The 16635-nt window shown below is 40.0% G+C and overlaps 1 protein-coding gene and 1 long non-coding RNA gene across 6 annotated transcripts in view; one reads left to right on the forward strand and one right to left on the reverse strand.

Annotated features, from left to right (window-relative positions):
• Positions 1-16635, forward strand: part of SLC26A4 (solute carrier family 26 member 4) — a 46820-nt gene that overhangs the window by 5245 nt on the left and 24940 nt on the right. For all 3 annotated transcript variants that reach the window (XM_031679792.2, XM_031679793.2, XM_072965219.1), the window contains exons 4-10: positions 3047-3157; positions 4779-4963; positions 5566-5730; positions 10861-11013; positions 11110-11192; positions 14352-14499; positions 16304-16417. In XM_031679792.2, the coding sequence (XP_031535652.1) occupies positions 3047-3157; positions 4779-4963; positions 5566-5730; positions 10861-11013; positions 11110-11192; positions 14352-14499; positions 16304-16417 (959 nt within the window). The remainder of the gene's footprint in view (positions 1-3046; positions 3158-4778; positions 4964-5565; positions 5731-10860; positions 11014-11109; positions 11193-14351; positions 14500-16303; positions 16418-16635) is intronic.
• The window catches only part of LOC116281335 (uncharacterized), a 58832-nt gene continuing 44922 nt past the window's right edge, over positions 2726-16635 (reverse strand). For 2 of the 3 annotated variants that reach the window (XR_012074587.1, XR_012074585.1), the window contains 4 exons: positions 14225-14535; positions 7938-8062; positions 3996-4196; positions 2726-2947 (listed from right to left, as the gene is read on the reverse strand). This is a non-coding gene — a long non-coding RNA (uncharacterized lncRNA). The remainder of the gene's footprint in view (positions 2948-3995; positions 4197-7937; positions 8063-14224; positions 14536-16635) is intronic. The other variant, XR_012074586.1, reaches the window with a different exon arrangement.

Genomic DNA, 16635 nt, shown 5'->3' on the forward strand with positions numbered 1-16635 from the left:
GGGCCAGGGTTTAGGGTGAGATGGATGAGTCACTTACAGGGAGACTTCTGAAATAATGTGCCCTGGGCAACTCACTTGCCTCGCCCTAGTCCCAGCCCTGAGGATAGACAGCTTGAAGCAGGTCAAGCAGGAGATGGAGCTGAACAGGTCTGAAATATATTTTGGAGCAAGAATTACTGATCATATACTGATGGATTAGGACTGCCTGAGGAGGAGGTTTGGGATGAAAAACCAAGTTTCCTTTTGGACATGTTAAATTTGAGATGCACATGAGACATTTAAGCAGAGATGCTCAATACAGAGTTGGAATTACTGGAGGCATGAAGGTCATTGAAGAGGTCTGGGCTAGACATCAAAGTCAGGAAAGCATCACTCTAGAGGTGATACTTAAAGGAATGGGAATGCCAGAGAATATCTAGGCAGAAGGGGCAGATGAGGAAGAGAATTGGGCTGGAGTACTTAAAGGTGAGGAGGATAAAGAGAGCCCACAAAGAAACATGCAGAGGTTGGGCTCAGGAAGTTAGAGAAAAAGAACAATCTAAGCAATGTGGGGTTAGAAGCCAAGAAAGAAGTTTGCTTGCTTGCTTGCTTGCTTGCTTGCTTTCTCTTTGTCTTTCCTTTCTTCTTCTTTCCTCTCTCTCTTTCTTCCTTTCTCAGTATAGAGGTATTGACAGCGTGGAATGCTCTAGAGGGCAGAGTATGATGATGAGACAGACACAGACAAATGCTTTTAAGAAGGTTTGCTGTGAAGCAGAGTAGACAAATGGCTGTAACCAGAGGCATAAGGGACAAAGGTAGAGTGGCAGGAGGATTTATTTTTCCTTTAATATACGAGGTCCTAGAACATAGTTGTGACCCAGTGGGAATGACCTAGTAGAAAGATGTGTAGTCCAAGAGGTAGAGGAGAAACAACTGAAAGTGGTGAGAAGGGGCAAGTGTAGATGTTCAAGGACAGAAGAGGGAGGGCCTAAAGATGGGATAGTTCCTTCATTTTCAAAGGAGAAAAGACAGACAAAATGGTGCAGATGCAAGGAGACTTGAAATTGTGGTAAAAAGCCTATTAGGGACATCTTGTGGATTCTGTGGTTTGGATGAAGTTGAAGATTCATCTGTGAACCATGTCTGTGTGGGATGGGTGGGATGGGCAGTTTGAGGAAAGTAGGGGAAGTCTGAGTATCTAGCTCAGAGACAGGAAGAGCACACTTCCTGGGAAATGGGATTGGATCACCAGGCAGTGTTAAGTGCCCATTGCGGGTGGGCCATCGTGAAATTTATGTGAAACTTGTCAGTCCCAATGTAGTCTTTATGTCAGTTTTCTAGCTGTTCCAATGCTGGCATGGAAAAGGGTGATGTTTGGGTTCAGCCAGATTAGGGTTTCACTGGACAAGAAAAGGAGAGAAGAGAGAGAGTGGAGCAAGGAAATTCAGGGTATTTGCAAAAATTCTATGGACAAGGTGGCAAGTGAAGGCAGGAAGCTGTCAAGGATGGGGGAAAGTGGGTCAGTTCATGGATAAGAAGCCCCGTGAGAACAGAGAAATGTTGCAGGAAGGCTTCTGAAGCAGGTGAACGGAAGAGCTAGGTGGCTGTAGGCAGAGAGACGGAGGCTCAACATTGATATTTCAGAGCTGATGCTGCTGTTTCTACGGAGGCAACGTCTGTGACATATCCGTTGGCTGGGCAGCCGAGGAGTGGAGGAGAACTCATCAGGGCGACAGAGTTACTGAGAAGCCAGAAAGGCTGAGGATAACGAGGTCTTTTTACTTTTGTTCTTAAAATAATTCCCAGCAGGCAGCAAGAAATAAGCGCAGCCCTTTTAGTGCTATTTTTATTCACAGCTATGGGGAACGCACTCTCCACTTTCTACTTTTGCCTTCTAGATGCTTCCAAATGGTTGTTGGCACCACCTTTATCAATATATGCACCATTCTACACATGAAGTGCACCAACACAGAGATTCCATAGTTTAAAACAATGGCTTAGATTTCTTTACAAATTGTATAATGTCAAAATTATTGTACCAACTTCCTATATGATTACAGGATATTTGAGTGGCATTTGTCCCTAAATAGGATACTATGTGAAAACTGTAAAAGTCCCCATTTCCCAGGCCTGTAAGAACTGTAGAGTCCAGTTTAGGGAAGTGGAAGTTTGAGAAAGACTTGGAAGTTCATTTCCTGTTCCTTCTTTTCTTGTCTTCCTTTTGTAGAGTCGTCTTTTATTCCATCTTCTTAGAGAACAACTGATTATTGCAATTCCTTGCTGTAATTTATATATTGAAGCAATGGCATCAGTCATACAGATTTCTCTTCTTGAATGCAAACTCTCTAAGGGCAGAGACTTTGTTTTGTCCACTGCCGTATTCCCCCAAACCTCGAACAGCGCCTGGCACATGGAGGGGACACACTCAATAGCTGTTGAATGAATGAATGATTAAATGAATGCTCATTGTGGGAAACGAGAAAAGACATATAAGGAACATGAAAAAAATACCTTACCAACAATCTAGAAGTCTCCTTTGATGCTACCATAGCGACAACCCACTGAACCCGTATTTTAGAAAACATCCTACTAGACACACAAATGCCTATGTATATAAAAGAAGAAAGAACTGTCTGAGAATGATAAGCACTAAATTCAGGAGAGTGGTTCAGGATAGTGGTTGCCTTCTGAGGGTGGAGGGAGGAGACAGGAAGGGATGGAGAAAGAGTATACAGAGAGTTTCAACTGTACTCGCAATAATTTATTTCTTAAGCGTGATGGTGGATATTATTTCATAGTCTTTACGTCACCCGATGAGAGGATGACTGGATTATTGATCGGTGGAGTCAACTCATTTGAGCAGGTGACACGTGAAGATGCAATCATTATCCCAGCTGACTCGAATCATGTTCTGCCTCCTAGGGTAGCCACAGACCGTATGCAAAATAAGGCGATCACTCAGGACGAGCTGCAAATCGAAGAGGTCTATGAAAAGGCATCTCCTTGTACAGTAGGAATATAGCGTAACTTTTGTTTGTGGATCTGACCATTTTGGACGTACTTTCAGGCTTGGCGTACGCTCTGCTAGCTGCTGTTCCCGTGGGATATGGCCTCTACTCTGCTTTTTTCCCTATCCTGACATACTTTATCTTTGGAACATCAAGACACATCTCAGTTGGTAATTATCTGCATATACAATTGTATTTGTTCATGTGTTTTGGCTGTATTATGTGCGTTCTGCTTCCATATCTTTGTTAATGTTTGCCAGGGAGATGTAGGACATAAGAGCTTTGACAGCCCTTCCTAGTCAATGACGCAATGGTTCTTAGCTTTCAGAATACTATGCTGTTAGTCAGATTTATGCTTAACTCTTTTTTTTTTTAATGAAGAGGAAGAATTGTAAAGATTGTTTAAAAATTATAGCCTACCTTCAAATCTTAGCATGTTTTGATTTTCAAAAATATCATACATTTGAATCCATATTTAGAAAGTGTTCTCTTCCAAAGAATGACAAGGGGAAAAAATCTTCAAGAGGTCTTTGAACCTACTGTTTTACTAGATTAACTTAGCTTTGACTAAATTATGTTCATCAAATACATATTCATTGTTTTGTTAAGGAGCATACTTAAAGTCACTAATATTGGAAGACTGGCAAAATCGTGCCAAAAAAATTTAGAAACTAAGCTTGACTTTCCTTCTTGGCATGGCTCAAAATAGGTTTATTTCCTAATGTTCCTAAAATTTGAATTTTCTTTTGCTAGAATGTTCTAGTAAATGAATGTTTCAATGCTATTTTGCAACTCTGACATTTATACTTGAGATAATTTTTTGCCTACATCCATCTGCTGGCTAGACATGTCTGCCTGGACAATCTTCTTGAAACAAATTCAACCATCTACTACTATATCCCCAACCCCTATCCTGGTCCTTAGTTGTACTTCCCCCAGTAGTGGGCATATTGCCTTTTCTGTAAAAGGGAATCAGGAAGAGGTTATTGACTGATGGGACTTCCTCACCTGGCAGAATGGATCAGTATCAAATGAGTGACAAGCTGAGGAACATAGAAGCAGATTTTCTTCCCTTTGGTATTCTATGCATTTAGACACTCCAGGTTACTGGACTTGTGTCCTGAGTCCTCCCAACTGTTAAAACCTTCCATGATCAAATGATAGGATCGTCATCATCATGGATAAAAATATCAGTAGTGAATGAAGCAGCTGCTGGAAGAAAAGTACTTTTTAAATATAGAATCTTACAGATTGGCATTTGATAAGAAAAAATAATCTGTCTTGGAAAGAGAAAAAGAGAAAATCTATACTCCGTTTGCTATTTCTTTATCTGAATTTTGGCCCTGTGATATTGATCAAGGTACTCAGCTCTACAGAGATCAGGACATTGGACACTGTAGGAATTGAACTTATGTGGAGTAAAAATATGCTGGGACAAGTAAGGATTCAGCTAGTATGCCATTTCTGCCAGGAAACCTTTCCTGATAGCTCCCCCCTCCATCTCGTCCTCACCCATACACATGAAGATCAAATACAGATAGGTTAGACACCCTTTCTGAGTACTTAGAACGCATCCTGAAAGCTGTATTATAAATACCCACCTACATGTCTCTCTTGCTCATTTCTGGGTCATGAATGCCTTGAAATACCTGCTTTTTAGCTTCTTTTATGAACAAACAGTATTTTCTCAATCACAGCTAATTACTTCAGTACTTCCAATCCTATGTAGACATGTTGAGCTTAAATATTTGCAATTAATGCTTTTTAACTGATAGAAGCTTCTTTCCCCAGGACCTTTCCCAGTGGTCAGTTTAATGGTGGGATCTGTTGTTCTGAGCATGGCCCCCGATGAACACTTTCTCATAACCAGCAGTAATGGAACTGCACTGAATACCACCGTGATAGACTCTGTGGCTAGAGACACAGCGAGAGTATTGATTGCAAGCACCCTTACTCTTTTGGTTGGAATCATACAGGTAATGGGTTTACAAAGAATATATAGATTGGCATGATTTTTATTTGAAATAACTTAATTGTAAGGCAAGTAGACTCAAAGATTCATTTAAAAGCAAAACAAATCAACTTACTGGTTCCCCAAAGTTATTTTTTAAATTATATTGTTTTAGGTCAGATGCTAACATAGTCAGCGAGAGCCCACTTATTAAGGCTCACTTAATCATCAGAGACAGAGAAAAAAAAAGTAAAAGAACATGCTTTTGATTCAAGTGATTCAAATGACGATGAGAGAAGGGAAGTGGGCAAGAACCTATCAAGAGAAAAAGGCATTCTGGTGAGCAGAGCCATGAGACTTGAAAGTCACAGACATAAGCTACAGGATTTTTCCTTTTCTTGTTACATATCTAGAAATACTTCAAGGTGCATGTTACACATGGTTTTCAAATTTTAGATTGGCAAAGGGGGGGGAGATAGGGAATTAAGAAATTCAGATTTGTTTCCCCAAGTATGTATTGGCAGGCTACCAGAGTTTTAATTGGTGTTAAATTTAATTTACTAATAATTCAAAGGGGTTGGTTCTTCTCCCAGGCAAACATTTAATTTTCCTTTCTTCATGTTCCAGTTGATATTTGGAGGTTTACAAATTGGATTCATAGTGAGGTACTTGGCAGATCCTTTGGTTGGTGGATTCACGACAGCTGCTGCCTTCCAAGTGTTGGTCTCACAGCTGAAGATCGTCCTCAACGTTTCAACCAAAAACTATAATGGAATTCTCTCCATTATCTATGTAAGTGTTGCTCCCTACTCCAGGGATGATTCACTTTTTCTGTTTAACCTGAATCTGGGGATCGTACGATTCCTTCTTGCCTTTGGGGGCCGTTGAAAATGTTCTTCTCTGAAAGAAGCAGTAGAATCAGGAGTAACATTGAAGAAGACGGATTTTGCAAATCATTGTTCTCAACTGATCAAAATGGTTTCAGATGTGTCACTGCTCTTAAAAATATTAATGAAAGCAAAGTGGTATAGTGAAGTGAAGACTGATCTGGGAGGCAACAGACTTGAGTTCTGGTCTCAACTTTGCCTCTGACAAGAAGTGACCCATGTAGACATATCATGGAGGATAGCAGTTGAAATCTCAGTTTTGGAGCAAGATGACCGGGATTCATATCCTGACTATTAGCTTTATGAGCATATCACCATGCCTCAGTTTCCTTCTCTGCAAAATGGGGTTGGTAATAATATCTACCAGTTAAGTTAAATAAGGACATAAGAGAAGCACTTGGCCCCCGGGGCTGGCACTTAACAAAGTCCTCAAAAAAAAAAGCATTATTTTGAAATTATTATTTCACATCTCAAGGCTTCTTTTCTGTTTTATTTATAAAAATGAAATGATTTGAGATGTATCTCTAAAGCCCTTTTTAACTGTGAGATTCCATAAAATGCATAATATAAATGTCTCAGCAATTATAGATGAAAAGGAACATTAGATTCAGAGATGATTCAACATGCAAAAGAGATGCAAAAGGAGGATGTAGATCACACTAATTAGATCTGCAACAGTTCTTGGATCGAAATGTATGTTCTATATAAAGCATGTTATCGATGCTTGAGAAGTGGTGATAATAGTAACATGATGTCACCCACGCTGGGGGAGAACGGGCCTATGCAAATAGAATGTGCCAGCGTTAAGAATGGCATTTGAGTCCTTGAATGAGCCAGGTGTTAGTTTCTAAAACAATGTAAGGCTGTGATCATATCTAAAACTTAGTGAGGTTGCGGGGAGTTGGCTCAAGTTCACAATGGTGCCATAATCCCCCATTACTCGGGCCATTCAGCAAATACTGCCAAGTGCTAGCACGGGCCAGGTACTGTGCTAAGTCGTGGGACAAGGTAGAGGAGGGGGTATAACACAGGGATTAAGACCATGGACTTTGAGCTTCAATAGACTTCAGCTGGAGTCCTGGATCCACCACCTACCCACCCATGTGATTCTGGGCATGTCGTGTTTAACCTCTCAGTGTTCTCAGTTGTAAAATGGGAGTAATAATGGTAGCTGCCTGTAGAATTGTGAGGATTCAACAAAAATATGTGTGGAAAGCCCTTAGGCTCCAGGGCTCACAGTGAGAGCTCAGTCTCCTATTGTTATTTCCAGTCTTGTGATGATCAGACCCTGTGGAGGTCACTGTTCGCTTCTCAAGGACCCAGGCTATTAGCAGACATCAGCACAGGCTGGTTTTGAAGTCATCATTATTGTTGTCATTGTTGATTTTTTTCCTACCAAGTCCTTGGTTTGCTTTGAGACCTTCTGACTGCCTTTATCTAACAGCCTCTCTCACTTTGGCGTCCCTACGAATCTTGCTTTTTCTTGCATTCATATTTTCCCTGTCAACTGTTCATTCATTTATTCCTTCATTGTCATCCATTCATCTTTTCAGGAAGTATTTATTAACAACCTATCATGTGTCAAGCATTGTTTACTCCCTGTACAAACCCACTGACTCCTGCATCCACCAAGACACCCCTGAGTGTATTCAAATGCCTCTGTGTGAACACTGCTGGGCCCGCATCCACAGAGATCACAGGAGGCCTAGGCCAGTCGTTCACCTGGGTCCCTGACCGTTGCTGGACTTCTACAGACGGGGGGCTAAATCAGTTCTTCTGGTCTCCTGGGACTATATTGAGGCTGAATCTCGCTGCAAATAATCCCACTTTCAACAAAGACTAAAATAACCAGGAAACACTAGAACAGCATCAAAACTAGTCTAAACCAAATGCGATCATTATGCAACTTATGTCCTGTTGAACATTGTTCTTGAAGCCTCAGGTTAGAGTGTGTCCCAGAATTCTGCAAGCAGTTCCTCCCACACCAGCCAGGTTGGATAAGGATACTTCAATCGTCCCTATGTGAGGGTGAACATTAGCTTGCTTCTCCGGAAAAAGAGAGTCAACAGATCTGGAAATAATTGCGTAAGGGTTGAATGAGCCAGTCAGTACCTGAACAGAGGGTTCTCCTTATGATATTACCAGTTGCAATTATTCGTGAAAGAATCCTTCAACAAATGCAGGGCAGCAGTGGATCCCTCCAGGCAAGACTGTAAGATTGTTGTAAGATGCTTTTCCTGGAATGCAGTTAACATCCCTTTTGTTACAAGCCTGTACTTTGAATTGCCTGCCTGCCACTCCCCTCCATCCCCCCCCCCAAAGGAAATAATGAATACAGAGAATAGGAGGAGGAAATATTGGGGAAGAAAAGAAAAATAGAAAACTTAATTTACAAACACCAGAGAGGCTGGGTATGGGATGCAGAAGGGAAAAGGACAGGGTGTTGGCAGAATTCAGAATTAGTAATACTCTTCATGCCACGGTGTACTATTCAGTTATGTAAGTAAACCACACAGTCCCTTTCAGAGTGTTTATGTTTTCCTGTCCTTCTCTGTGAGTTGCTTGTCTCCATAGACAAGGGGAGCCTCTCTGCTTGCTTACTAAATTGATGCTATTTCCCCATTTCTTCCCCTAATGAGAAGGAAGAATACACTGAAAAGTTCTGCCCAGATGGTGAGAGTTTTGAAAGCCACCACTAAGCTCGATCAGATTCATTACTTCGAATCTATTTCAGTATGTAAAAATGAAGCCACTGTAATAAGGAAAGTAACACGTTAAGGGTCGAGCTTATATACACACAGAAGTTCCGGCAGGAGGAAATGCCTGAGAGCAAGGGGTGATTATGAAGGATTTGTTATATTCGTAGAGATAAGATGAATTAAAATAAACTTGGCACCAAAAGTTAACCAATGAATTTCCTCATATGTAATACCAGGTATAATTTTTAACTTATGGCTGCCTATACCCAGAAGGAAGAAATTCTCTGAATGAAATGGTCCTAAAATTCTCCAAGCATGATAGGACATATAGTAAAATATTACCCAGTTCTGAAAAGTTTCATTATCTTGATTTGAACTGTTCTGGGCTAAAATATAGAATCATAAGCGTATTCATATTTTAAACATATTTTAGTAAGTGTTTTAACAGTAAACTAAATTAGAATTACTTCTCAGTGCTTTCTTAAAGCATCATTTCTGTATCTTTGAGTACAATTTCACTACTTCAGTTTATATGGGTGAGTTTTATTTCCAAATAGGTTGAACTTTCTATTGCAGAACTTAAGAGAGTCAGCTAGTATATTCATATGCCTTGCTGGGTGCAATTGTGTAATATAAACTGATTTTGGTTTTTGCAGCTCATAGTTGCAAGAGATGCTTTTTATTCAAAGGTCTAAGTGACTCTCAGCTTAAATGGGAACCCTGTCAGTAATCACTTTTGTAAGATGAAAGGTTTTAGGGTTGAGATAATTATTCTGATTGTTTCTGAGTTTGAATTTTTCCATCACGCCCTGAAAGTAAACCTTCATCGTACAGTTAATTGAAATATTGTATCTAGCTCATGAATTAAGGAGGGTCATCACTAGAAAACTGATAAGGTAAAGGGCCAGAGAGCAATATCTTCAAGACTCCAAGGTGTGTGGGGCTGTCTACCCCCATCGTAGATGCCCTAAGTTGTGTCCACTTCTGGTAGTTTCTCCATTTTTTTTTCGCCCTGCTGCCACTTGCTTCACCTTGTTACTATCAATGTATCCGCATTTTTACTAACTCTGGAAAGCAACATAAATGTGCTAGTATTGGGTTGAAAGCAAGAGCAAAACTGCAAGTAAGAATCTTGAACTCTGGTTCAAGCACGTGCAGGAATGTACTATGCTTGCACAATGACTTCTCTCGCTCCCTTACTCCTGAATGTTTTCCAAAGAGTTGAGGTTGCTGGCAAGATGACTCTTAGATTTCTTAGTGATTGCTATAGATAATTGTTACCTGGTTGTTATAATTATTTTAAGTGGTATTTTATCCCCATATAAAAGCATATCTTTTTATATCTTCATATAAAAAGCATATTCAAAGAAAAGCAACCTTCACCGGGGGATTACTTGTCTCAAAGAATTGAGGAATACCTCCTTCAGTCATGCCTTCTACAGAACTGACGTTGCTATAACAAAGACACCAGTGTTCTCCCCTGGGATGCTCGCTTGCTAATCTCCCTTGATTCCCAGAAACCTCCTATTTACAAAACAAAACGAGTTCTTCTTGAGCTGGCTTGTCTGTCCACTTGGAAAGAGTTATTTTTATTTCAGTCATCTTAGTTCAAGTTTCAATTAAGTACCAAGTTAATTTCCAAAAATTTATACTTGACCTATATATCAATTCAGTAGCTTTTCTTTGCCATAAAGAATGGATCAGTCCATAGGCATCTACCTATGAAGTATTTTAAGAATTTTTATTATCACCTGTATCATTCAGGTTTAGTAAAGAGCTCTACCTAAAATACTGGTTAATTGGGACTTTTTGGTTTATCAGTTTTTAATCTCAACAATACCATATCAGCATGGTAAAAATTTATAGGTCATTTAATGGCACCTGTAAAACCACTTAAGCTATAAACTTTTAAAGCTTCTCTGCAAGCAAAAGACAGTATATAATGATATATTTTATATAATTTTTATTTTTTTACCTGTTTTTTAATGGAGGTACTGGGGATTGAACCCAGGACCTCACATGTGCTTAGCACACACTCTACCACTGAGCTATACCCCCACCCCCAATAATGATATAGTTTCTTTTTTAAAAGAGCTCATTTTTATTGTAAAAAGTACCGATAAGCAAAAATAAGAAAGCAGAAATCACCTATAGTTTTACACTCTAAATTAACCATCATTAATAACTTGGTGTATGTACTGCAGAGACTGGAGGTATTTAATTGTTTCTGTATTAGCCAACACACTTTTATGATTTTTACATGCAATTCTTAAGTGCTGTTTGGTGATGATATGATTTTTCATATGGGAAGTATATAAAATTATTTTTTTTGACAGACTCTGATTGAGATTTTTCAAAATATTGGTAACACCAACCTTGCTGATTTCATTGCTGGATTACTCACCATTATCATCTGCATGGCAGTTAAGGAAGTAAATGATCGGTTTAAACACAAAATCCCAGTCCCTATTCCTATAGAAGTCATTGTGGTAAGTAGAATATGTAATTAGAAAATTCAGCATTCATGAGAAAGGAAATAAATTGTTAAAACACATGAACTTTTTACCTCTTTCATTTTGTTTCAGACAATAATTGCTACTGGCATTTCATATGGAGTTAACTTGGAAAAAAATTTTAATGCTGGCATTGTTAAATCCATCCCAAGGGGGTGAGTATGGAGTTGCTCTTGGGCAATGCTGATATATTGTCAGTGCTTTCTATTTAAATGAAACCTTTTATTACAAGCTTCATTTCATTGGTGCTCCTTCAACACTCTTAAAGAAATACCCATTTGTGCAAACTAGCGGATAAACAGTATGCGAGTAGATAAAGATCAAGCTGTTTGTTTAAAAGCAGCCCCCAGATGCTCTCTTTTTTCTTTAAGTTCTTAAAACACAGCAGGACAGGCACAGTTAATGCCAGGCTCCTGACTTAAACTCACATGTATAATTACAGTATACAATAAAGAGAACCATGGCTAGTAACATTTACTGTACTGAGAACGGTCTGCTTAAAGGATAAGGGACATCTGACCTAAATTCTCCTCCATTTAGTTTAATCAGTCTTAGGTAACAGTTACATCATTTGATCTTATAAACAAAATGCTTTATCTTCAAGAGAGGTTTGATATGTTTGGTAGTTTGGTGAATTAAAAGAACAAAGAGAGGGTGGGTAATAGCTCAGTCGGAGAACATGTGTTTAGCATGCATGAGGTCCTGGGTTCAATCCCCAGCACCTCCATTAAAAAAATAAAAGAGTAAAGAACTGAAATCCCTTGTCCACCTCTGTCGCTATCTAGCCCTGTGGCCCTGGCGGGCTCTCCTATAACACAGAGATAATGACAGACTGCCGAAATCTCAGCTGAAGCTTGTGGTGAAACACCAAAGAGGTCGCTCACATAGTGCAGCGGGGACCAAGGGCCCTACACTATAATTTGTTCACAGGACGTTGAAAAAGAAGCCCAGGTGTTTATTAGATTTGTAACACTAACTTATAGCATCTACGACTAGACTTGCAGTTAGATAACCAGTAAGTACTAGTCTCCCCTCCCTCAACACTAGCTGAGGGACCTGGATCAGCCTGTGTTTCTCATGCTCTTGGTACAAACTCCCTGGGTTGGCAAAGTCCCGGTGCTCATTCCCCAGGAACTGCTGCCTTGCTATTGGATTACTCTTACAATTCCTTCTAATCTGTTAAAAAAAAAAAAAACTGAAAAATTACAACTGGCTACATGGTGCTTAATTTACATATCATCCATTCCAGTGTTTCTCAGACTTACTTCTTTGTAAGAATCACAGGAGACCCTGGTTAACACACATTCCCGGTTCCCACCCTGAATCTATGGAGTCAGGCGTTCCAGGGGAGGGACCTGGGACTTAATATTTTTCAAAGGGTCCTCAAGTGATTCTAACAATCAGGTAAATTTGGGAAACTTTACATTAGGATCAACATTTTGATAGTGAATCCTAATGCCGGCATAAATTCCATGATAAAAGACGCAGCGTGGCTACTTGAGTGACGGCGCTTCTACCCTAACAATTAGATGATTTGAGTAGTTGTAAAGAGCTACATTAAGAAAGACGTTTTAGAGGTCCCTGTTGTCAGGCTTTCCAGGATGTAGCACTTGGAGGAGGTCCACAGCAAAGGCGCTGTCCCAGAAGTCCATGCTCCGTTAAGAGGTTTTGGGAACTCAGTTTTGCTCCCTAGCTGATCCTTTCTGGTCCTCTCCAGAGCTTTCCTGGCTGCACTCCTGCTGAGAATGAATCTCTGGCCTCTTGCTCTGGGGCTTATCAAGCTGTATGGCTGACAGACCACCTGGTGTGACTGGCCAGCCGACCTAGCCTGCCTGGCCCTGGGACTACAGCTCCTCCCCCAGGGCATGATCCCATTGGTCTTGTTTGCTTTTTGGTAGCACAGAAACAAGCCTGGTAACATGAACAAAGAGAAAGAGAAACGTGGCGCTAGCCCACCTCTATACCCCTCCCTGGTTCAGTCCCCCAGTAAGGGAGTAAAAGCATCTTCCTTTTGTCTCATTGGGGGTCAATGCCATGTGTTACTGTCACTCGGTGCCCAATGACACCGTCCCCCAGATCGTGACCACTTACCCTTCTCTCCACCCCCTATCCTGGCCAAATACACAATTTCTCCATGTCTGGTCAGCTTCTGAGTAGCCCACCAAGATTCACCCAAACCCTCATTCCCTCACTAAGGCTTTTTCTTAACACGCAGGCTCTAAGAGGGCCAGTCAGCCCTAGCTACCCAGGAAATCATCTAATGGCTAACTTCATACCTAGACCTACTAAATGACCTTGAGCAAATCACTTCACTTATCGGAGAGTCAGTTCCCTTAACAGCAAAAAGAGAGAAGTGGATTCAACAATATGTAGGATATTAGATTAGGATATTAATTTGGATAATATTAAGATATTAGCTAGCTCTAGATGTCTATTGTTTTCTATAAGAATCTTATTTCTACTTTACCATATCCCCCTAATTATAGGAGGGAAATGTAGTTTCCTATTAAGGGAACTTTCGGCTTAAGTGAGGTAGGTCAGGGAGATTGGTTTTTGTTTGTATTTTTTGGCCAGGGGCCTCTGGAATTACACCATATGGATAGTCATCAAAATACAGGTACAAGAAAGCCATCCCTCCAATTTTCTATTTTCATATTTAGCGACAACTGTATGCTTATAAACTTGCAGGTTTATTTCTTTATATGGTTGGTACAGTAGCTCTAGTTTTGTCGAACAGTAATTGTTTGAACCCACAATCATTGGGATGTCTTAGTCGCTGTGACTATTCCGGTAATTACATAAATTTCATCCTTTTTGGACTCAAGAAGATTTTAATATCATGGCTCTTAGAAATGGATTTTCCACTATTTTAGCATCTTATATTCTTTGCCTTTTTAACAGACCTGACATCTCTTTGTACGAGGTAAATCTCATTTTCTGGCTGGGATGTCTTTTAAATTCAAAAACCTTTAAGATGAAATTGCGTCAGGGGAAACATTAATGTGTGAAATGGCATGGCATGGGATTGTATGGTACTAAAGAATCAGTAATGACAGGTTTGTTCTTGTCAGAGGCATAGATAAAGCAGCACTTGTAGGCTCTCAAATAGGGGCCAAAGGAATCAGCCAGTGAGAAAGCACCAACTTCTGATTAAAAACTGTAAAAGCAGTTGATACATCTTACATACCTCTTGTCCTTCTGGGTTAAGTCCTTTCATATGTGACTTGTGGCTGCATTGATAGAGCATTTGGTGAGGTGGGGAAAGAGCACTGTGGTCAAATCTTCACAGCATTTTTTGTTTAAAAACTCACTAGGTTTTTGCCTCCTGTACTTCCTCCTGTGAGCCTGTTTTCCGAGATGCTGATGGCATCATTTTCCATCGCTGTGGTAGCTTATGCCATCGCAGTGTCTGTAGGAAAAGTATATGCCATCAAGTATGATTACACCATCGATGGGAACCAGGTAGGGTCACCCGTTGGCTGAACTGGTTTTGAAGGGCTGCAAATAAGGAGAAAACAGAAAATGGAAAAGATTTTGTTGTCTGCTAAAGAAGGGACTGGTTTCTTCCACCCACCTCTATTGAGTTGGTTTCTCTCCTGTGTATGCTAATGTGAAATTATTTTGAAATCTGTGTGCTGTATCGCTTTACTTTTTAAAATCTATTTTACTGTTTATCCATATTTTATTTCATTATATATCTCTGAAAGATAAGATAAGCATTTAAAAAACACAATCATGATACATCACTTATATTAAAAAACGAGCTGCAACTCCCTAAAAACATCTAATATCCAGTCCGTTTCTAGGTATAACCACAATATCATTTTCACAACTAAAAATTTTAACAGTAATTCCTTAATAACATCAAATATCTAGTCAGTTTTCAAATTATCTTAAAAAGTTTTTTTTAAACAGTTGTTTTGTTTGCCTAAGTATCCAAACAAGCCCCATGGGTTGTATTAGCTTGATATAGTTCTTTTTTACATTTTTAAAACATTTATTTTTCTTAATTGAGGCATAGTTGATGTACATTATTATATGTTTCAGGTGTATAACACAGTGATTCACAAGTTCTAAAGGTTATACTCCATTTATAGTTATTATAAAATATTGGCTATATGTCCTTGCTGTATACATCAATTTACTTTTTAAGAAATAAGTTGAAGTAATCCTAATTTAAGAAAATAATTCAGTCAAATCGTAAGTAACATTTAAGGTTAACATATTAAGTCAGAATAAGAATTCTTCATGTAATCTAGTATCTCCCAGTAATTTTTTTTAAGTGATGGTTATAATACAGCAAAACAATGCAACAAACATCAGTAATATGTTGTGACCATTTTAAATTGAGGCAGTTCACTGTGCAATGGTAGGCTTCTCCCTCAGTCCAAAAGTAGAGTGTTCCCATGAAATCTTTCTTAAGCTGAAATGGTGTCAAGTGAAGAAGCAATCACCTTAGGACACATCTTGAAAACAGATGCACGAAATAAACCGAGATGGAGAACAAGTGTTCACAATAATACAGTTAAGAGTGATAGCAGCTTGATGCTGAGATGCTGAGTGTGGTTCCTGGGGAAGGAGCTTGGCGGTGCCGCTCTCCCTGCTTGGGGGTGGGGGGCGGCACGCAGCCTCTGTACTGGCTTACTGCAAAACAAACGCTTTCGCCCTTTTTCATGAAAGCGAAAATCCTCTTGAGATTTCCTTCCGTTAGCAAAAACAAGTACTAATGTAGGTCTCTCACAAAAGCCAAGTGGCGCAAAGCGAACTTCCGAAAAGCAGGGGATGCCTGTAATAGCTACAGGACAGTTTTTATAGCGTATGATATGTTACCAGGTGAGCATTTTCCACTGCTCACAAAGCTGCAAGTACTGTGTTTCTGAAAACACAGCATAGCAATTACAGCACTTAGACAATTAGTACTCAGAATAGTAGCTCTCTTAGTCATAATATGCTTCGTAGCAAATATCCAACCACAGAAAAAATGTTTTATGTGAGAGCTCCACAAATGCCATTCACCAGGAAGTGAAATTAGCATTTGAGCAAAAGATCAATTCTTGAGAACAACTGGGAGCAGTGAGGCCTCTCTCAGGCTCAGTGGATGTCTTTCAAGGGCTCCAAGCACCTTTAATGGTAAGAACAAAACTGGGGATCCCAGGCAGGGTGGGTTTGGGAGGTGGCTTTCTTAACGTTCTTCTTTAAACCCTCCTGGTGATGATCTTACCAAGACTGTATTTGGAACATCACTCTCATCTAGTCTCTCTTTTAGGAATTCATTGCCTTTGGGATCAGCAACATCTTCTCTGGATTCTTCTCGTGTTTTGTGGCCACCACGGCCCTGTCCCGCACGGCTGTCCAGGAGAGCACGGGGGGAAAGACACAGGTATGGAAGCAGTGCGGTGATCCCTGCCACAGAGAGTGACTCAGGGCAGTGGTGGCTCAGAAAGGCTTGCACAAGCTCTGAGCAGGACAATTAGCCTTTGAGGAAGAGAGAAACTTGCCCTTTCTGACCTGATTTCACCTCGGGCCTATCTCTCTTCGGGATCTACCCCCTTCCGGAAAACCTCGTCAACAACATTTATGGTTTTCTGATGCAGCCAT

Source organism: Vicugna pacos, chromosome 7 (assembly GCF_048564905.1).
Source record: "Vicugna pacos chromosome 7, VicPac4, whole genome shotgun sequence".
NCBI classification, from domain to species: domain Eukaryota; kingdom Metazoa; phylum Chordata; class Mammalia; order Artiodactyla; family Camelidae; genus Vicugna; species Vicugna pacos.